Consider the following 20,774-nt stretch of genomic DNA (forward strand, 5'->3'; position numbering starts at 1 on the left):
TGGTGGGGGGATGAGAATCTGTACAAGAGGGATCATAACCCAGAGTCCCAGGCACAAGCTAAACGATGTTTTCCCGCTTCACACTCGCAGATGCCCAATTCGTGCCTCTTACACACCGTGATGATCTCAGCTCTCCCCCACTGCCAGGCATCCCTACTAATGCATCGACAGTCATCGTGGCTCATGCTTCCGTCTTTAAGAGGGCTACAAGCACGTTAATCATGCCCGCATGTGTATGGCTCTGCCTGTCAGGCCAGTCAAGCCATTGAACACTGGGCGGAGTGTGGGTCACCTTCTCAAAAGAGCAATTTGGGGCGGATCTCTCAGAACATCTCATAGAAAATCAAATGGACTTAGGGTGTGATCCGGAGCTCATGGGGTCCTACGTTGGGCAAGGAGTCAAACAACATGGCGTGGTAACCGTGTAACCGTGGTCCCAAGGAGAAACTTAGAAAGTGGATCAGAAGCTCTGAGCATGTCTGGTTAGAGCAGCTCTGGAATATCAGGATCTGGCTGCAGAAGAGAGGAAAAGACTCCAAAGGTCACTTCCATTTTCAAGAAAACAATCCAGCAGCCAGACCAAACACGTTGGCCAGGGTAAATGTTCGCCACGCAGCACACATTACCATGCACGGCATCATTATTTGGCTACATCAAGCAGGACCCCCGGGGGGGTCTAGGGTTTCAGCCTGGGCTCCCATCGCTGCTCCATTTGGCGACAGATTTATACCTGAAAGCCGAGCTATGAGGTAACCTCCTGAGGGCCCGAAAACGGCAGACCGGCAGTGTCTGGAAAAGGGGCGTGTTGGGTGCTGGGGGCGGGGGGGTGCTGGGGGGCGGGGGGTGTGCGGGGCGGGGGGGGTGCTTCCACAAGCCTGCAGGGACCGCCAGACCTCCAGCTTACTCCGGTGTCAGTGGGCTTTGGTCACGCCCTCAGAGGGCACCCCCCCCCCCCCCCCCCCCGCGGCCCCGGTGTTGTCCGGATCTCTGGCTTTCAGCAGCCTTTGGCCTCTGTCCAGCCCCGGGGCCTCAGACCCCGCCCCCCACATGCGGGGAACGGGACGAGAACCGGGGGGCCTCATGAGGAAGACATTACGCACCCCACCCCTCGCTCCCCACAAATGGGGGATGGGGGAGGCAGAAAAAAAAACAAAAAAAAAAAATACTGGCTCCATTCTGCATCTCATCCATCCATGCAATATACACCAAAGGGGGGGAAAGTTGGGGATGCTATGCCCCACCCCCCACCGCCGACCAGCAGAAGCACTTATGTCTGATTACAACACACATGGTACCTCCAGCGAAGCATTACTCACTTTCCGGTGTCGCTGTGTTTATATAGACCCGCGGACAGCTCTGCTGGCTCATTCCGTGCGCTGCGCTGAGAGTCGCTGCTCCAGGGAGACTGCGCTTGGCCATGGCCGCGATAAGGGCTCTGATAGCTGCCTGGGTGCTCGGCCTGTCCTGCATGCGGCCGGTGTGCGCTTACGGTGAAGACATGTTGTATGGCAACAATGAAAACTTCTACAACAACATCCTTGAACTGGATCAGCAGGAAGGTGAGTGGCTCACCGAATTCTCCCGTTCCGCTCTCCTGGTGCGTGAGGAGGCAGGGGTTGGTTTTGGGGATTTGGTGAGGACTTCAAGGGGGTTTGATGGACTCGGATTAATCTTGAGTACATGCAATCATGTTGATGAAAGGTTAGAGAGTAGAGATTACGGGTTACACATCAATCAGCAGTGACGGGGGGGGGAGGGGGGGGGGTTCACAACAGATACACAGACTAAATCTGTAGAATATTAAAATGACAGTCGCAAAATGAAGACGAATTTCATTTTCCATTTTTCATTTCAACATTTTCAAGAACATTTCTGCGGACTTTTCGAAATGTCACGATGGTTTACTGTCTGATGACATGAGGACTGAGTGACTTGTGGTTCCCGCTTCTGCACCATTTAGTGAGGGAGACAGATTCAGGTAATCGATGGTCTCATCTCGAAAACAACAGAAAATGGGATGAATAAATTTTGGAAATTTGCCTTCAGAGAACAGAGTGAATACAGATATAGGTATTCTGCCGCATTTAAAACCCGTAAGGTGATATATTTTCATCACAGGGCATTACTGACTGTGTCTCTGAAACTCTAAAACTTATTGATATCCTGTCTCGGAGTCTGACCTCCTCATCTAACCCTTCAATACCCCCCCCCCTTGATGGCTCTCTGTGCTTTCTGACCCTGCCCCCCCACATCCAGATCCACCACGGAAACGCCATGTGAGGGCAGCGACTTGACCAAGTGGGATAAGCTCTTCTCCATGCTGGAGAACTCGCAGATGCATGAGACCATGCTGCAGCACAGCGATGGACAACTTGCTGCATGCTGAGCTGCGGGCGCAGCGAGGGGAGCTACTGCTCAGCATGGAGGGTGTGGCCTCGGCCTGCACCAACTGCGACGACAGTGACCGCGATGGCTGGCGGGCCTCCCTGGAGCTGCACACCTCTCGGATGATGGAGCTCCTTCAGAAGACCGAGAATCAGCAGCAGCTCCTGCAGCAGGTCCTGGACTCCATCCAGAACTTGGGGGCAGGGCCAAGCGGGAAGGACAGCACCTCCAACACCGTAAACAATGACGTCCCCGACGGAGGACGGTTGCCAGGTGGTGAGGATGCTCACTGCCATGGGCAAAGACTTCCAGAAGATCCAAACTGAAATAGCATCTGCGGCACAGAACTCCCTGCCACAGGGTGAGTCCCGTTTCCTGTATCCATCGCCCATGGCGATAACACCAAAGCTTAATTACTAGCATCTTCACGGCCATAACTCAATTACCACGCCTGCATTTAATAAATCCTCCTCACTAAGCCAGGCGCAGTGTGTCTCTTAAAGCCTTGATACACATTCTGCTACAAACACTGGATGCATATTCTGGTCCAAGTCAAATGTCCTGGGTACCATGAATCTGGCAGTAAATTGTCACACTCAGGGACCCCAGGCGGACTGAGGCGTCCGACAAGGGGAAACAGACTGCGTCATCCTGTTAGTGGAGAACTGGAGGCAAGCGGGAGATCTTTGGGCCGAGGGAAAGTTGAGGCCAATGTGGAGGAACGGTGTCCTGAGGCTCCATTCAGGACATGTGACATTGATGTCAGGGGAAAACTAAGGATTAGCAGGTTTTTATCTCTTGGGCACGAAAAACAACAGAAGCTTGGTGCTGAAGCTCATATATCGGGATGAAGTGACAGAGCCAACAGCTCTTCGCTTTTTTGGTAAAGATCAGGAGCGTTTCATTAAAAAGGCCGATGGGGGGGGGGGGCAAATGGGACTTTGTCCCAGTGCATGATGGGATGCAGGCCAGCAGTGGTTTGCTGGGCCATTTGCGTGTGGGAGGTCTACTCTCAATGCTTGTTAGGTATTGGCTGAAAGGGGAAACAACAGCTGCTATGCGTTTAGTGGCCAGCAGGTGGTGTAGTCCTTAAGGACTGCAGTGCTAAAGGCTGCTGGGGTTGTTTCCCAGTGAAATACCAGGCTATTGACATTAAACAGTGAAGAATGTCTTCAAATAAAAACAGACCCTGGCAGCCTGGAGGCGCCAGATAAAAACTAATTAGTGAACAGAAAGGAAAATTAACGCAGGTCCAATACAGGTATACAGGCCAAGTTCATACAGGTCGGGTTTATACACGCATACAAGCTGGGAATATACATGCATACAGGCTGGGATTATACACGCATACAGGCTGGGATTATACACACATACAGGCTGGGAATATACATGCATACAGGCTGGGATTATACACGCGTACAGGCTGGGATTATACATGCATACAAACTGGGATTATACACGCATACAAGCCGGGTTTTTACACGCGTACAGACTGGAATTATACACGCGTACAGGCTGGGATTATACACGCATACAGGCCGGGTTTTTACACGCGTACAGGCTGGGATTATACATGCATACAAACTGGGATTATACACGCATACAAGCCGGGTTTTTACACGCGTACAGACTGGAATTATACACGCGTACAGGCTGGGATTATACACGCATACAGGCCGGGTTTTTACACGCGTACAGACCAGGTTACACATGAGTATAGGTCGGGTTTTTAACACGCATATAAAGTGGGATTATACACGCATACAGGCTGGAATTATACACGTGTACAGGCTGGGATTATACACACATACAGGCTGGGAATATACATGCATACAGGCTGGGATTATACACGCATACAGGCTGGGATTATACACACATACAGGCTGGGAATATACATGCATACAGGCTGGGATTATACACGCATACAAGCTGGGAATATACATGCATACAGGCTGGGATTATACACGCATACAGGCTGGGATTATACACGCGTACAGGCTGGGATTATACATGCATACAAACTGGGATTATACACGCATACAAGCCGGGTTTTTACACGCGTACAGACTGGAATTATACACGCGTACAGGCTGGGATTATACACGCATACAGGCCGGGTTTTTACACGCGTACAGACCAGGTTACACATGAGTATAGGTCGGGTTTTTAACACGCATATAAAGTGGGATTATACACGCATACAGGCTGGAATTATACACGTGTACAGGCTGGGATTATACACGCATACAAGCTGGGAATATACATGCATACAGGCTGGGATTATACACACATATAGACTGGAATTATACACGCGTACAGGCTGGGATTATACACGCATACAGGCCAGAATTGTACACGCGTACAGGCTGGGATTATACACGCATACAGGCCGGAATTATACATGCGTACAGGCCTGGTTATACACGAGTACAGGTCAAGTTTTTACACGCGTATAAAGTGGGATTATACATGCATACAGACTGGAATTATACATGCGTACAGGCTGGGATTATACACGCATACAGGCCGGAATTGTACATGCGTACAGGCCTGGTTATATCCTCGTACAGGCTGGGATTATACACGCATCCAGGCTGGGATTATACACGCATAAAGACTGTAATTATACAAGCGTACAGGCTGGGATTATACACGCATACAGGCCGGGATTATACATGCGTACGGGCCTGGTTATACCCGCATACAGGCCGGAATTACACACGCATACAGGCCGGGTTTATGCACGCATACAGGCCGGGTTTATACAGGTGTACAGGCTGGGTTTATACATGATTGACTCTGCAGACTGATGATGAAAGCTGTTGCAGTCTGCTTTCTGTAATCTCATGTATATTGACTCTCCTCTTTTCTTCCATTTCTCTCCCTCCCTCCCTTCCTCTCTCCCTCCATACCACTCTCTCTGTTGCTTTCCTCCTCCCCCATGTCTTCCTGTCTCCCTCTCTGTACCCCCTCTGTTTCACTTTTTCCCATCTCTCTCCCCACCCATCCTGTCTCTATTTCTCTGTCTCTCTCTCCCCCTTCCCTGTCTGTCTTCCTGCCCTCTCCCTGTTTGTCCCCCTGCCTCTCTCTCCATCTAACTGTCTGCCCCTCTCCCTATCTGTCACCCCACCCCCTGCTCCTCTCCCCGCCCTCTCACTGTCTGTTTCCCTGCCCCCATCACTCTCAGGCTGTGAGATGGCCCTCCTTTTCCCCCTACGCTCCAAGAGAATCTTCGCCTCGGTCGTGCCTGACTCGTCCATGTTGTTGCGCTCCTTCACCATCTGCCTGTGGGCCAAGGCCACCGACACACTAAACAAGACAGTTCTCTTCTCCTACGGGACACGCAGCAACCCACAGGAGATCCAGCTGCTGCTCAGCGGCCACACTGCCCGCTTCTCCGTGGGTGGAGAAGCCCAGCTGGTGGAGGCCCAGGAGGCGGCAGTGCTGGGCCGGTGGGTACACTACTGTGGCGCCTGGAGCTCTGATGAGGGCCTGGCCTCACTCTGGGTGGATGGCCGCAAGGCCGCCGGCTCCTCGGGCGTGGCTGAGAACCACACCCTCCCCGGGGGGGGTGCTATGCTGCTGGGGCAGGAGAAGAACGGCTGCTGTGGCATTGCTGGATTCGATGACAGCTTTAACTCACACCTGGCCTTCGCTGGGAAAATGACAGGGGTCAACGTGTGGGACCGGGTGCTGGGAGATGACGAAATCTCACAGCATGCCAGGAGGGACGGGGCCTGCAGCACCAGGGGCAACGTGGTAGGGTGGGGCATCTCCGAGATCATACCACACGGGGGAGCCCAATTCACTGGCTGACGCTGCCCCCCGCCTCGCCATTGCTCAACACGCAATTGAGCAACAACATCAGAGCCAGCTCCCCCCCTCCCAAATAAAGAACTGCTCATGAAAAAGACTGCAGTTCACAAATACAGGAATGTTTTCCATTTACAAACCCTCTGATAACCATTACCGTGTCTGTAAAGGAGCAGGAACGTTTCACCCAGAGCCTTAGACTGAAACCATCTGTGATTCATCTAAAGACTTATTTGCTTTCTCACTTTAACACAATAATGCCTAAAATGTATAACCTTTGAATTTATAAGGACGTTTACAATGGCAATAATTAAGGAGAGTAATTAAGAAGAAATGTTTACAGTGTTTGTTCAGATCTTTTTGAAACTGTGGAGAGTATTCTATGTTCTATTTTTTGGAATGAAGATAAATGTAATTTGTACATAAATGCTATCGAATGACGAATAAAGGAGTAAGAGAAAGAAACAGAATTTGCTCTGTAGTAACTGAACAAACTCCCCAAGGGCCCGACACTCTCAGATCCAGTCAGCCATTGTATGCCGGGCCCTGCACCGGGTCGAGCACAGCCATGACGTTGGCCTCGTCTCCCAGCCAGAATAAATTCAGGCTTCAAACCCTTCTTCTTAAATATGCATTTCCTTCTAAGTTTGACTGTGCAAATGAGTCACTCGGGATACTGTAGGTGAGCCTCTCCTGACCCCACGGGAGGAATCTTATTGGGGGTGTACATAATAAATTGCTTTCCCCCCCCCCCCCCCGACCCCCCCCCCCCGTATAAGGGACTATGAAGAGGTAGCATCTGAGTCAGCCAACCTTTCCAAACAGAAACATTACAAAAGGTCCCTGCACGACCCACCCATTTAATCAACCCGCTGTAATTAAACAGCTGTTCCCTTCACTCCTTCAACCCATTGGTCACTTAATCTTTTATTCCCTCCATTGTTTTTTATTCACTTCTTACGTCAGCCGTTCTCAAGGCAGTGAACATCTGGGCAGGAGACCTCTTCTTTGGCAGAAGTGGGAAGTTCAGGCTCAGAACACAAATCCAGTCTGACATTTTGCTTCACTTTGCTTTCATTTTGCTTTGAGTCACATTCACAGAGAACTCAACTGGTTGGCTGTAGCTACCCTCCTACCTGCCCATGTAGTTACCCTCATACCTGCCCGCGTAGTTACCCTCATACCTGCCCGCGTAGTTACCCTCCTACCTGCCCGCGTAGTTACCCTCCTACCTGCCCACGTAGTTACCCTCATACCTGCCCGCGTAGTTACCCTCCTACCTGCCCGCGTAGTTACCCTCCTACCTGCCCGCGTAGTTACCCTCCTACCTGCCCACGTAGTTACCCTCATACCTGCCCGCGTAGTTACCCTCATACCTGCCCGCGTAGTTACCCTCCTACCTGCCCGCGTAGTTACCCTCCTACCTGCCCACGTAGTTACCCTCATACCTGCCCGCGTAGTTACCCTCCTACCTGCCCATGTAGTTACCCTCATACCTGCCCGCGTAGTTACCCTCCTACCTGCCCGCGTAGTTACCCTCCTACCTGCCCGCGTAGTTACCCTCCTACCTGCACATGTAGTTACCCTCATACCTGCCCACGTAGTTACCCTCCTACCTGCCCACGTAGTTACCCTCATACCTGCCCGCGTAGTTACCCTCCTACCTGCCCGCGTAGTTACCCTCCTACCTGCCCATGTAGTTACCCTCCTACCTGCCCGCGTAGTTACCCTCCTACCTGCCCATGTAGTTACCCTCATACCTGCCCGCGTAGTTACCCTCCTACCTGCCCGCGTAGTTACCCTCCTACCTGCCCGCGTAGTTACCCTCCTACCTGCCCGCGTAGTTACCCTCCTACCTGCCCGCGTAGTTACCCTCCTACCTGCCCGCGTAGTTACCCTCCTACCTGCCCATTTAGTTACCCTCCTACCTGCCCGCGTAGTTACCCTCCTACCTGCCCGCGTAGTTACCCTCCTACCTGCCCGCGTAGTTACCCTCCTACCTGCCCGCGTAGTTACCCTCATACCTGCCCGCGTAGTTACCCTCATACCTGCCCGCGTAGTTACCCTCATACCTGCCCGCGTAGTTACCCTCCTACCTGCCCGCGTAGTTACCCTCTTACCTGCCCGCGTAGTTACCCTCCTACCTGCCAATTCAGGCTTTTCCCCAGCCTTGTCTCTCACCTGCCAGCACCGCGCGCACGATGGCCTCTGTGTGCTCAGCCAGCAGCTCTGCCTTGCTAATAGCTGCCAGGGACAGGTAGCTGGACATGTTGCGGGACAGCTCCCTATTCCCGCCCTGGAGGAATCGGACTGCCACGGGCACAGCCAGGGCCATCACGGGAGGGCGGTCGTAATTCTGTGGGGGGGGGGCACAGAGCAAGCAACACCCTTCAAAATCACTCCTGAAGTTATTCCAAACACTTTCCGTCTGTCCAAATCTCAAAGCAGAAAAAGCCAGTCTCTGTTCACCTCAGACAGATATCGAAATATTTAAAAGACTTATCATGTTCCAAAGGATTATGGGAGAATATTCCTTTATGGGAATATACCCTGCTCCGGATGACTGGGGTGGGGTGAGGGTAACCCCAGTGTCACACCAGGACAGGCTCTGAGAGAGATGACACAGGCGCAGACAAAAGCAAGGCACTAACTGACCACACAGTGTATGTCCCTGCTTTGCGTACTGGCATGTGCGCGAGTTATTTGAAATGCTTTAGTGCCCCCTAGTGTTGACCATGGAAATATACAGAAAGCTCACAGCTTATGACGCTCACTCAACCAATTAGGCTGACTTATGTACTGTCACTATGGCTACGAACACTTGTAGCACTAAAGCCACTGGTGCCGATGATTCTATTCACACCATCCACGTGAAAAACAACACTGCTACTCTCAATCCAGCTTGAACAGATATAATTCCTCTCACATCCAACAGGGGGCACTGCGGGTGAATCTCCCCACTGGTATAAAACAGTCGATACCCCCAAGGTGTTCAGATCAGAAGTCAGCTCACATCAGGCCTCTACTCAGATCAAAGGCTCCACAAATAGCTCTGAAGCAGTAAGCTGTTTGACGAAACTCTCAGTACGATCTGTGGCGGTCTAATTAAGCCTGGGTTTCGCGGCTAGCCAAGAAGTATGCGTCTTTTTAGACCACAGTAGCGCAGGAAGGACATGGGGGAATGATGGCAGACATGGGGTCTGGTATGCTCTAAATGATGAGCAGGAAACCATAAAGAAGGGCACCATCCTGCGGATCTGAACCAGTCAGGACAGTATAAAAGCCGCTTAATCCCTCTCTCACTCCTCAAGCGGTTTGCCCCACATTACTGCGTTTAGAGATCAGTGTTCTGCAAGACGACAGACTGAGTAAATCGAGGAAAAAGTTCTGCATCTCTTTTGGGCGAGTTTCAGTTCGTGGAGTGACAGGGTGATGCAGACTGGCAGAAAAGAATGTGTTTATGCCAGGGTTGACCTGGAGTGACACACAGGGGCCATGAGTGATGACCTCAGACCAGGGCAGCGAGCAGCATATCATTGGCGCCCCGAAGCGGCTAACCTGCAGGATGCAGCTGGTGATGTCAGAAGCGATCTTGGCGTGAGGGCTGTTCTCGTCCTTGCCCTGCGGTTGCTGACTCTGCTCCAGGCACGACTCCCAGAGGGACACCAAGGCAGCGCCGTGCCTCTCGATGGAGCGCGTCTCTCGGATGGCCGTGGTAATGCGCGTGATGCAGATCTCCACCACCGCCTGGTCATTGTCATTGATCAGGTAGTCCTACCGCCAACAAATCAAGAAACAGGTGTGAGTCAGAGGGCTTGCTTCTGCTGTCACATGTCACACATTCTCTCACCACTTTAATAGGCAAAAGGATGTAATTAGGACTTGGAATATGCGACAGAAGCTGATATGATAACACAGAGAGTAGGCTTTCTGTGTGTCATGCACATCGCTCTCACTTGCTATTTGATTATCAGCCAGTATACCCAGCTTGGATGAAACAGAGCAAAAGCATAAAAATGGCATCACCTGACCCTGCAGTTTGGCTTTCTTAAAGGGCCAGTGCATGTTTTCTGCTGCTTGTGACTGTGAGTTTAGCCCATATCGCACAGGCCGCCTCTCAGTGACTTTATGTTAGATGCCGTAAATGGTAAATTTGATTCTAAAATTCACGATTCGCTGATAATAACCCTTCAGCATTTCATTAAGTAATGAATTTTACATAGTTAATCTGATGGCAGCTTAATGGCTGCGGCTTTTGCCCCATAAATAAAAATGCCTGAGAAATGAGGACCCTCTGAACTACAGAGAGTGCTGGTGAATTCTGAAGCTCATCTCTGAAGCAAACGAAAATACTGCTCAGCGTGGACAGGGACGAAAAGCATGAGATAACAGTTGGCTAAAACGGCCCAAAAAATGTGCTAATTTAGGAATATACTGGTGTTCTGCATGTAGTGGACTAAGAAAGTGCTTTATATCCTCCCGGGGCCTTTCAGATGCTGGGAAACTGCAGTGTGCCTCATCTGAATGAGGCATGCTGGGAAACTGCAGTGTGTCTCATCTGAATGAGGCATGCTGGGAAACTGCAGTGTGTCTCATCTGAATGAGGCATGCTGGGAAACTGCATTGTGGGAAACGAAGGCAGGTGGAGCGAACTGGGGTTAGATGGGAGTTAGTTGGTTGGTGGGGGGGAGGGGGGGTCCACACCGGAGAGCACGATATGGCCTTGATCTCCTCCAGGGCCTCAGAGAGGGAATCCTCGATCTCGGCATCCTCCAAAGAAAACAGGTCACCCGCCTGGGACAGGTCCCTCTGGCCCAGCACCAGGCAGAAGAGCTGGTGCATGGCTCCACTCTGTCTGGCTGGGGCCGGTTCAGTCCATGGCCCACTTGGCGTCCCCTCGGTGCCCCTTGTTGCTATGGTAACTGGGCATTGTGCAGCATGAGCTGTTGTTTTTGAGTGCGGGGGGGGGGCTATGTAATAAGACCACACATGGCAAATCCTCACCACAAAGTTAGACAGAGACAGACAGGCATCACACACAGCTGAGGATTCTTCCTTTAAATAATGTTTTTTAGTCTGATTTTGCTTGTTAAACAGTCAAGACTACACAGTAGATACATACTTAGACATTGCCCCCTCCCCAGCCCCCCCACCCCGCCTGGGAACCTCACACTACAATCACAGCTGGTTGCTAGTATAATCAGCAATGTGTCAAACCTTCTTCTGAATGAATACGCAATTCATTAAAGTACTAAAACAAAAGGCTGCTTCACACAACTGTCCCGTAACAGAGCTAGAAATGGTGTATTAGACTGCAGCCTGAGATACTCGGTTAATAATAGCAAACTCTGAGGTTGTGTTCAAATGAATGATATAGTACTCTGATTGGCTGGTCACTTCAGATAAGAATTGGGCCCGCCTTCTCTGATCGCACCCCACACACTATGGATTATGGGAAAGCTGATTGCAGCCTCACCAGTCTTAATTTCAAACACCGTCACTGAACACACACACAAAGCACATATATACACATACTGTATCTCGGGCACAAACACACTCCCTCACACACTTTCACACATATGCTGCCAGAGTCGGTCTGCCAAGCACTGACCAGGTTTTGCAGACGTCAAACACATCTGGTGACCGTCTGTAGGACGTCTGGCTTTGTGGTCACAGGAGTGTCAGCACACCTTCAGGTAGCGGCCTGCACCTGAAAACCCGTCTCAACAGCCAGACGGGCATTTCTCTGGGTCTAGTTTCCACTGCAAATTCATTGCTGGACATCCGATCCAAGCCGGCATGAGAACAACCAGGCTGTAAATTTCATGCTGTTTGATTCTACTGTAGAACGCTGATTTGACGTTCTAGCCTAGGCTGATACTTACTGTGTGACACACTGAACTGGCCTGATGAGGCTTCAGCTGATATACGACAGCTGTGTGTGTGTGTGTGTGTGTGTGTCACAGGAATAAGCAGGAAGGGCTCTGCTTCTCTGCCACACATTACTCTGCAGCTGATCAAACGAACACACACACTTTCACATCTGTCTGCATGTCTTTGTACAAACTCACCACTGACTCTCAATGAAACGGAATTAAAAATTCCTAACCCCAGTCCGGAAAAACCGATGAACGGCTGGTGACAAGCAACAACATTTTGGTACTTGTAGAATCTTAGATATGTGTACGTGATGATGTGTATGCTTCTACAGTTGCTTTTAGGGGGACAGTTTCAAGCAACATCCCGCACACACCTGAGGTCACATGGGAAACGCCCATATAGCCAACACACCCACCCGAGCAAAAACACGCTCTGTACACACGGGTGCTGTGTATATGCTGAGCACACGGCACAGGAATGCTGTTATTCGTAAAGGTAAGGCAAGAAAACACACCTCAAAGAGTCAAATGGTTACTATTAATCATCTGGTTACAGCTTAACTAGCTGAGGAATGCAACACATCAGGTAAGGCATTTGGATACGAGCCGGACCACGGTCAGTGGACCAAAGAGCGTGGGTGTTTGCGTTTCAGTCTGTATGTGTGCCCCTGAATGTGTGTGACAAAGGCCACGTCCCACGCAAAGCTGTCACCTTATGGTTTTTCCACACACACACACACACACACACACACACACACACACACACACACACACACACACACACACACACAGAGTAGAGGAACACTGGGCCTTTTGTGCCCCCAGCAGTGTGTGTGTCTGTGAGGGGAGGCTGCAGGATGCACCGAGGGATTAACCATTTTTCTTTCTCAAACAGACCTAAAAGTGAACTCAGAGTCCTGGTGAAGGCGAGCATTCCACACAATGCTCTGATCACCCATCCCGCTCAGCACCTGTACATATAAACGCTCATATAACTGGCTCCGGTTAACGGAGCAAGTTACCGACACGAGTGCGGCTGTGCGTCGCTATTTACTGACAGTGATGACCGCACATGTGCTTTAATGATAAAAACACAATAATGCGGGGAAAGCGCTTCATTTGCCCGGAGTGCGTATCAATTATTTACGGAACACAACATGTTTATGCCGGGAATAATGGCGGAAGCGGCGACTCGTAAACGGGGGGGTTACCACCCCCAACTCTATTGACCCGATCTCTGTTTTATCTTCATCTTCCAAACATCAAGGCAGAAGCAAAGCCTGGCAGACATCACACAATGGAGAAGGGCAGAGTGGCCTCCGCGTAAGGCCCCGGCCGTCCCCCCACTTCCCATGTGGCCGCCACTCCGTAGCTTTGGTGCATGTTACACCTCCATTCTTTAATTCATTCGTTCTCCGCCTACTAACTCATCCACTGATAGTTATCACATGCCATCATTCACTCACTCACTAACATTAATTCTTAATGCCATCTTTCATCCAAAATCCTGAAAACTACTGCAAGCCTGCGGTTAGCGAGGTTGACTGAAGCAGCTTTTTATTAAATCTAAAGTTCAGGAGGGAGCGACGACACCCGGCGTTTCTCATTAGGAAATCGTTCACCAGATGGGAAGATGTGTACCGAGGCAGTCCCGAGGTGGGTGTTAACTCCAGTGAGGGCGTAAAATTGCACTTAAACGCATATACTCCATGCACTATTGAGAAAATGCGATGGTTATTATTACTGCGCGATTGCATCCAGGGACAGGACCCCTGAGAGCGGATTATCTGAAGCGTTAACTTTTTGCATTTAACTTAAATCTGCTAATGCACTTTATTAAATAAAAACGCGTTTCATGTGGTAATTTACAGCAATGATTAACGAAATGCGGTTTATAGAGAAGCATTTCACAGTATTTCATCACGGTGTGCAATTTTACATTCCATGTTGTAATTCCGAAATTCTGCGCATAATCGATTACAAAACAAAATAACGCAATAAAGAAAAGGGTAAATCCTCAGCTCGGCATCTGATGAAATACAAGCTGGAAATCAGTCTACTGAAACAGAAACGTCGGCACCTTGCACGACTATTTAAACCCCCGACAATTGTGCAGACAACCCCCTAGCCCTAGTGTCCCAGCGAAGGGGGCTGTGCATGACAGCTTCACGGGCATCATGGGGCTTTAAAAAGTCACTTACCTATCGCCTGTTCACTGGTGCCTCGTTGTTAAATTGTGATCACAAGGGTCGCACTACTGTAAAATACGCCATTTACAGATTCATTACGTGCATTCAGCCAGACCCCAACTTCTCCCTGCAGATAAGGTTTGCGTTACTTCTTACACACAAAAGGGAACAGCACGCCACCTAGTGTATGGTATTGACTACTGTTACAAGCAACAGGTGCAATTATTCATAAATGACTACATTACTTGTCCAGATATTACTATCCATGTTATACCCATTGTTTTCTTCTGATAATTCACGTAATTAATGTAGATTCATGCGCCTGTAATTTGCTGTAGTATACATACACACACGATTAATCACTCACTAAATAACAGATATATTTCATATGTTTATACAGTCCAATAATATTACAACTAGCATAAAACTACGACGTTACCACATGACACATCACACAGCAGGGTGACAGAAGCACCCTGCTCTAATACCCGTCATTACGGCGTTTACACCGAATTTCGGTAAAATATCCAGCTGTGGTACAAATTAGATAAAATTGTCGAATATCCAGTGGACAACTTAACAATGCAACTAATTAAGCAATTTTAAAAATAAATATACTTTTGGTTTTGTAATAATACTCCGATTAATAGCCACGTGATGTGTTCGTTTTTATTGACCAAGAATAAGCGGTTGAAAGATAAACCACTGAATAATGGTTTAGCATTTTAGTAATTTATTTTATTTAATACACGCGCTACCGTGGGCTCAAAGTGCGTACTGTTTGTTCTTTCTCGGCCACACTACCCACAGAAAGGAAAGCGGAAGTGACGGGGCTACACTGCCATGCTTCCCTGTGCCGGAGGCGTATAGGTGTGTCAACAGTTTACTAAATTGAAACTATTTTTGCCTGATCTTTCAAAGCTCAGAACAGAATCGCTGGCTCATTTCACATGATGGATGGCGGTGCGGCAGCCGTGCGCCGTCCGCGGAAGCAGCGTGTCGCGGTAAGGTGAGAAGGAAGTGCCCCAGTCGGTCACCAACGGGCTGTTTTTGTTTGTGCATGTTAGCGCTCAACCTGGAGAAGTCGCACACTGGAGCATCCTGCGGACTAGTCGGGTCACGACCAGAAAGGAGGAGAGTGACGTCCTTCCCGTAATGCGAAACCGCCCAAAGCAAAAGTATCGCCAGTCTTTCGCTTTTGAACTGCCACTGTCACTGGATGTTGACCTGGAGCCATCTTTCATTATGCCGGTATACATAAATACGCTGTAGTATTGCGAACGTGGCCAGCTTATTAAATTGACTTTAAACTAAATCTATCTATCTATCTATCTATCTATCTATCTATCTATCTATCTATCTATCTATCTATCTATCTATCTATCTATCTGCAGAAGTGACAAGATGGCAGTCGCATCTGTATTTGTGGTTGCTTTCAAGGCGGGGACGGTCGAGGGGATCTATCCTGAAATAAGCTGATGCCTGACCTCGGGGCTGTCATGGCCTCTGCGGACGTGGCCAGTAACCTGTCTTCTATCCTCGACGAACCGCCGTGCGTCAACGGGACACCCTGGATCCGTTACCTTTTTGAGGAATGTGCCGAGAGCGCTTGGGAATACTGCAGCGTGGTCATCGGCCTCATCTCCATGTGCTGCTTCCTGCTGTCCACTCTGCCGTAAGTCTCGTGAACGTGTGGCTAAGAGGAACACCAGCACGTTTATGTTTTTCCCCATATTTAATTTCTTAAACTGTTAAGGAAGAGTCTCTGCAATGCTGCCTGTTTCTTGAATGGGTACTGCGGTGAAAACCTGCTTGACTGCCTGAAAGTTTAATGTACGTTTTATGTTTGCGTAAGGGTGGCTGCCTTGACATTCTTTTCACACAAAGGAGTGGCTTTTTATAACAAGTAATATTAGATGTAAAAACGGGTTTGTCTATTTTCTAAGGTACCTTATTGCTGGGGTTTCTCTCTCCCTTATCATGATCCCTTAGGCAGGTGTACGAAGCCTATAGAAATGGCAAGGTGGAGGAGGCCATCTCTCTGGGCTTCTTACTCTTCATCCTTAGTGGAGACATCAGTAATTTTGTGGGCTGCTACCTCACCAGACAGCTGCCCGTTCAGGTACATGTTTGGCCGCTTAATTGTGCAGTAATCGCAATGCCTGAGATGACGTCTGTGTTTGTTTGTGGCCGTACCGGTTTATGGTATGCTGTGCCTGCATGGGTGCGTGAGCTGTTTGGTATAAATTCATAGGTGGCTTATTAAGCAGAGAGGGTTCCTGTCTGCTTACGGCGCACGCAAAGGCAGGGCTCAGTAGAAACGCTGACAGTTTGTTGACTATAAAGAATCGCAGGCTACCTGATCAGATATATATCAAACGTTACAACTGTTATGTGTGTGCACTGCTTCTCTATGCCTTTTAAATCGCCCCTCGGGGACAAATAAAGTTTTTTGAACTTGAATATATGTTAAATGTGTGACATTTTAATAACACATTGTTTCTCCCCTCCAGACTGTGACTGCAGTTTTCTATATATTCACGGACATCATACTGATCTCCCAGTTTGTGTATTACAAGATAAAGAACAAGAGGAATCATGGCAAGCGAAGTAATTTGATTTACTCTTCCTTTTTCCCTGCTTAGTGTCGTGTACCCGCAGTTCTTTTTTTGAAATGAGACGCAGCCATTGTCACAGCCCCAGTGTTCCACCTAGTGCTCAGCACGCTGCCCCCCCCCCCCCCCCAGACTCCACTCTACTGCACACCCTGTGCCGCGCTACGTAACATTTCATATTTATTCATTTTGATCATGTTATGGCTGCTATTATGTGAATATGTCTACATCTATGCATACCTGGACTTTTACACACGTATTGCATTCTTGCACAACTTGCCTTAATTTGCACGATATAACTTGCTCACTTTACTTACCCTGTATGTCTGCACATTCATACTGCTTTCATACTGTACTCTCCGTGTCATTGCACTGTCTTTCTGTTCAGTCCTAGTCTGTTGTCTTCTCTGTTGTACAATACTTTACTGCGAGTACTGTATTGTTGTACTGTGTCTCTGCTGTATCCACCCCAAGAAATTCCTTTTAGCTATATACGTGTGTGTGTGTATGTGTGTTTATAGGTGTAGTGTAAATTATTACCCTACTCACTTTCATTGTGATCTGTCTTGTGTGTTGTGTTTTATGTTTCACTTATGGAGAATGGTATATTGTCTCATTGTATACTTGCTATATACTCTATACTTGTATATTGCTGGGATGACAATAAAACTCTTACTTACTTACTTAGTGTTGTTGGTCTTGGAACACTTTGTTATTCCAGACTCTATATGTAAGTGTTTGTAGCAGGAAAATCGGTGTAATTTCTGAGGGCGGATCTGTGTGACGCACAGGTGACCTTGCTCTTTTACACCCCAAATACAGAGTGTTTGTTCTGTAAGCAGATGTGTTTGCAGTGGGCCAGGCCTGAGATTTATACCAGGCACACATGAATTTAATCCCAAATGCTGCTCCTTCAGTGACGGCGGAATTTGAAGCAGTTCTGCGGTTGAGCAGAGAGCCGCCTTTCCTGGCGAGCTTTCCTGGGTGACGGAGGCAGCAGATGTCCACGGAATGACGAGGCCTTCCTCTCTCCTCTCAGAATCACACTTGAAGTGGATGTGTTTCATGTGGTGTGGGGGTGCCTTCGTCTTGTGCGTCATGCTTCCCAAAATCCTGGATGAAAGCGGCTTAGGATCTGATGCAGGGGTAAGGCCGGACCGGACGTGAGTTCCGTCTGTCTCCTTTGTCTCGGGACAGAGCATCTTGATAAATGTAGAACTCAGACCCGTGATCTGAACTGCGGAACTCCGCCTTACGTCAAATGTTTACACCACCACTGAGGGCTTATGAGCTGGCAGGTTAATGTCGCAGGTATGGCCGTGTCCCTGGGTGTTCCCAGCACCTGGCCGGCTAATATCCCTCCTAATGGTGACTTGGTCTCTCCTCCACCTCTGAACAGAAGACCTCACACAGCTTGGAAATGTCCGGCTATGCCTGTGGCTACCTGTCATCCGTATTCTACCTCTCCTCCCGTATTCCACAGATCCACAAAAACGTATGTGCCTGTTGGTTGGGTGAGGTGGGGTGAGGTGGGGTGGGGGCCACCTAGGAGTCTGTCTGTTGTTTAGCGATGGCTGAAAAACTGGGGCAGGATGTTGTCATCCAGGATAGTGTTACACCTCAGGGACATGCCCTCACCTGGATCATGACGTTATGGTCACGTTCTCATCTTCAGTACAAGCGGCAGTCAACGGAGGGGGCCTCCTACCTGCTGTTCGCTTTGGCCATGATGGGGAACTGTACCTACGGGCTGAGCCTGATCGTGGTCCTGCCGGCCTTGAAGGGATCCAAGAGCACCTTCATCCTGAACCACCTGGCCTGGCTCATCGGCAGCCTTGGCGTCCTCATCCTCGACCTTCTCGTATCCTTTAGTTCATCGTGAGGGGAAACGATTCTGTTCCCTGTTCAAACAGGGAAATGATGTGCAAGACGTTGAGTTTTCAGATTCACTTGTGTGTGTTTTCCTGAACTTTTTTTGTTTGTTTGTTTTTTAAAGATTTCTATTCAGTTTTTGTTATACAGAAAAAAGGGCCCCGGTTATTCCAGCCAGCTGGTGCTGAAGAACTTTCCGGAAGTGGAACCCCTGCTTTCTGAGAACGAGGAGCTGTGAGGCTGGCAGACCACAGGCAGACCCCAGAACGTCTTATAAGCTTTCCGTGGATCCTACTTCTCTGTACTTGATATAGAACAAAAAATTATTAATTTAACCGTTGCATAAATTCGTTGGAATTAGCAGATTTTTTTCTCCTAATATGAATGCTGACTGCCTAATGTAGGGTGGTCAGCAATAATGATTTATGAATATGCGCTTATTTAGTTCTCAGTGCCTTCGGTTGTTTTTTTTTTTTTTATTTATATACAAAGCTGTGTTTTATCAAGCCGTCAGTCTGTGTTAGGCAGGTGCCCGCCTCTCCCACAGAAAGCTAAGAGCTCTCTCAGCTTACACTGACAGTGTGGCATCATTGGCAGAGTCTCCTGTGTTGGTAGGAATGTGAAAATGCCTGTTTTTTGTTAGCTGAGCTATGTTTAGATCATGTGCTCGGTATGACAGGCTGTCTCAACGTCAGGGTGCTGTGAGCTGCGGGGGGTGGGTGGGTCTTTAGGCCGGATGAGGGTTCCTCTCTGCTTACGGCGCACGCAAAGGCAGGGCTCAGCTGCCTCCCTTCCCAATGAAGGAGCCCTGTGATGAGGCAGCGTGGTCTGTGTACTTGGTTCTTATATACACTGTGTCTGTCTAGGTAGCTCGGTGTGTTTATGCATAAAGCCGTAGAGTCTGGTGTGTTGTTCAACTTCCTCAGTCTTCTGCTGTTGTCACCTCTCCATGGTTTTGAGGTCCGAGAAACTCATCTTTGACATTGGCCATCGTCTCGGACCGTAACTCTCAGGTCAAAGATTTCAGGGCTCGGAATGCAATTTTACACACTCCTGTTTCTTACTTAAACTGTAAAACTGGTGCGTAAAAGCGCGTCACACCAGTGTGTTGATGTTATTGAATGTTTTTGCATTAACTGCTATACTTTCATCTTAATTCATGATTAGCATATAGGCAGCTTTCCTCTGGAACTTTCTGTCCTCTGTTTATGTCTTAAGGCTTACGGTGGCATGCGGATTCAATCACCACTCATCTTGTCACTGGTCTTCCTCTCTAACATTGTATCAAGCTTTATGGTTTTCCTTCTTAACACATTGTGTTTTACAATTTTCCCCAAAAAAGATAAGCTTCAGTCTTCAGGCTAGCACCAGAGTTCAAAGACATCTGTATGCTCCCTCTCCTGCATCATCATCATCATCATCATCATCGTCTTTGTCATCCACAAAGAGCCCTGGAATATACCATTGTCTGAACAATTATGATCTTTGTTCTTTATTAGAGGATGTTAATTTGTAATAAAACTGGATAGGATACAACAATACACAGACAGAATACATTGATCTTAAAGAAGCTGATATGTCCTGATCCTGCTCCCCGTGAAGCATGTTAAAGGCAAAGACAATGTTTGTGCAGAAGGACTTGTCTCCGTTGCTGAATCCTCCTGGTTCGCTGGATAACCCATTTTTTCTTGGATTGGTTTAGTCGAATTGATCTACGTATAATATTTTGAACATTAATGTTATTCTGCTAAAACTAAAACGTGAGATCACTATTTTTATTGTAGGAAATTTCAATTTGTCTGCACATTCACTGAATGGTGATACTGTGATGCTTCTTTTAAACCCCTTCCTGCTGGAACGGTCAGCTCTATTGTACTCCACACTTTTGCTGAAATAAGTTTATTTTTGGTGTTTAAATAAAGTGCAATATTGAGAGAAGAGGTATCGACTTTTGCAATCTGATTTATTTTTCCTTTTACTAGTGATACGCACACCCCTGCAGGCTTTCTGTATCCCAAGGG

The 20,774-nt window shown here is 48.6% G+C and overlaps 3 protein-coding genes and 1 long non-coding RNA gene across 7 annotated transcripts in view; 2 read left to right on the forward strand and 2 right to left on the reverse strand.

Annotated features, from left to right (window-relative positions):
• veph1 (ventricular zone expressed PH domain-containing 1) overlaps nt 1-14,982 on the reverse strand; it is a 39,493-nt gene extending 24,511 nt beyond the window's left edge. The window contains 4 exon segments of the mRNA XM_048980177.1: nt 8,380-8,554; nt 9,757-9,972; nt 10,903-11,168; nt 14,279-14,982. Of these exon segments, the coding sequence (XP_048836134.1) occupies nt 8,380-8,554; nt 9,757-9,972; nt 10,903-11,040 (529 nt within the window). The 5' untranslated portion in view covers nt 11,041-11,168; nt 14,279-14,982.
• Nucleotides 1,418-6,668, forward strand: LOC125711542 (pentraxin-related protein PTX3-like). Its single transcript, XM_048980530.1, is given in 5 exon segments — nt 1,418-1,650; nt 2,257-2,362; nt 2,364-2,625; nt 2,627-2,746; nt 5,573-6,668. Coding segments are annotated over 5 exon segments (1,350 nt in total). The 3' UTR covers nt 6,202-6,668.
• On the reverse strand, nt 6,985-8,286 carry LOC125711362 (uncharacterized). The gene is made up of 3 exons (XR_007383005.1): nt 8,103-8,286; nt 7,671-7,814; nt 6,985-7,334 (listed from the first exon to the last, which is right to left on the reverse strand). It is a non-coding gene; the product is annotated as an uncharacterized LOC125711362 (long non-coding RNA).
• A 63-nt stretch (nt 14,983-15,045) lies between the features above and the next one.
• LOC125711361 (lysosomal amino acid transporter 1 homolog) lies at nt 15,046-20,691 on the forward strand. 4 transcript variants are annotated; one of them, XM_048980182.1, is made up of 9 exons: nt 15,046-15,136; nt 15,334-15,517; nt 15,661-15,941; nt 16,259-16,388; nt 16,780-16,876; nt 17,921-18,027; nt 18,281-18,376; nt 18,557-18,742; nt 18,878-20,691. In XM_048980182.1, the coding sequence occupies exons 3-9, from the start codon at nt 15,745-15,747 to the stop codon at nt 18,989-18,991; spliced, it is 927 nt and encodes a 308-aa protein (XP_048836139.1). In that variant the 5' UTR covers nt 15,046-15,136; nt 15,334-15,517; nt 15,661-15,744; the 3' UTR covers nt 18,992-20,691. The 4 variants fall into 4 exon arrangements, with proteins under 4 accessions (XP_048836139.1, XP_048836142.1, XP_048836140.1 ...); XM_048980185.1 differs by having other exon boundaries at nt 15,128-15,517; nt 18,284-18,376; XM_048980183.1 differs by having other exon boundaries at nt 15,129-15,517; nt 15,707-15,941.
• The last annotated feature ends 83 nt before the right edge of the window (nt 20,692-20,774 follow it).

Source organism: Brienomyrus brachyistius, chromosome 17 (assembly GCF_023856365.1).
Source record: "Brienomyrus brachyistius isolate T26 chromosome 17, BBRACH_0.4, whole genome shotgun sequence".
Lineage (NCBI taxonomy): Eukaryota > Metazoa > Chordata > Actinopteri > Osteoglossiformes > Mormyridae > Brienomyrus > Brienomyrus brachyistius.

What these genes read in the sequence shown, in the direction of transcription:
- LOC125711361 (XM_048980182.1), top strand. Translation starts at nt 15,745, where the DNA reads ATGCCTGACCTCGGGGCTGTCATGGCCTCTGCGGACGTGGCCAGTAAC. An exon ending in TTCCTGCTGTCCACTCTGCC is followed by an intron (nt 15,942 to 16,258) that starts GTAAGTCTCGTG and finishes ATGATCCCTTAG; the next exon opens with GCAGGTGTACGAAGCCTATA. An exon ending in TTCCACAGATCCACAAAAAC is followed by an intron (nt 18,377 to 18,556) that starts GTATGTGCCTGT and finishes TCTCATCTTCAG; the next exon opens with TACAAGCGGCAGTCAACGGA.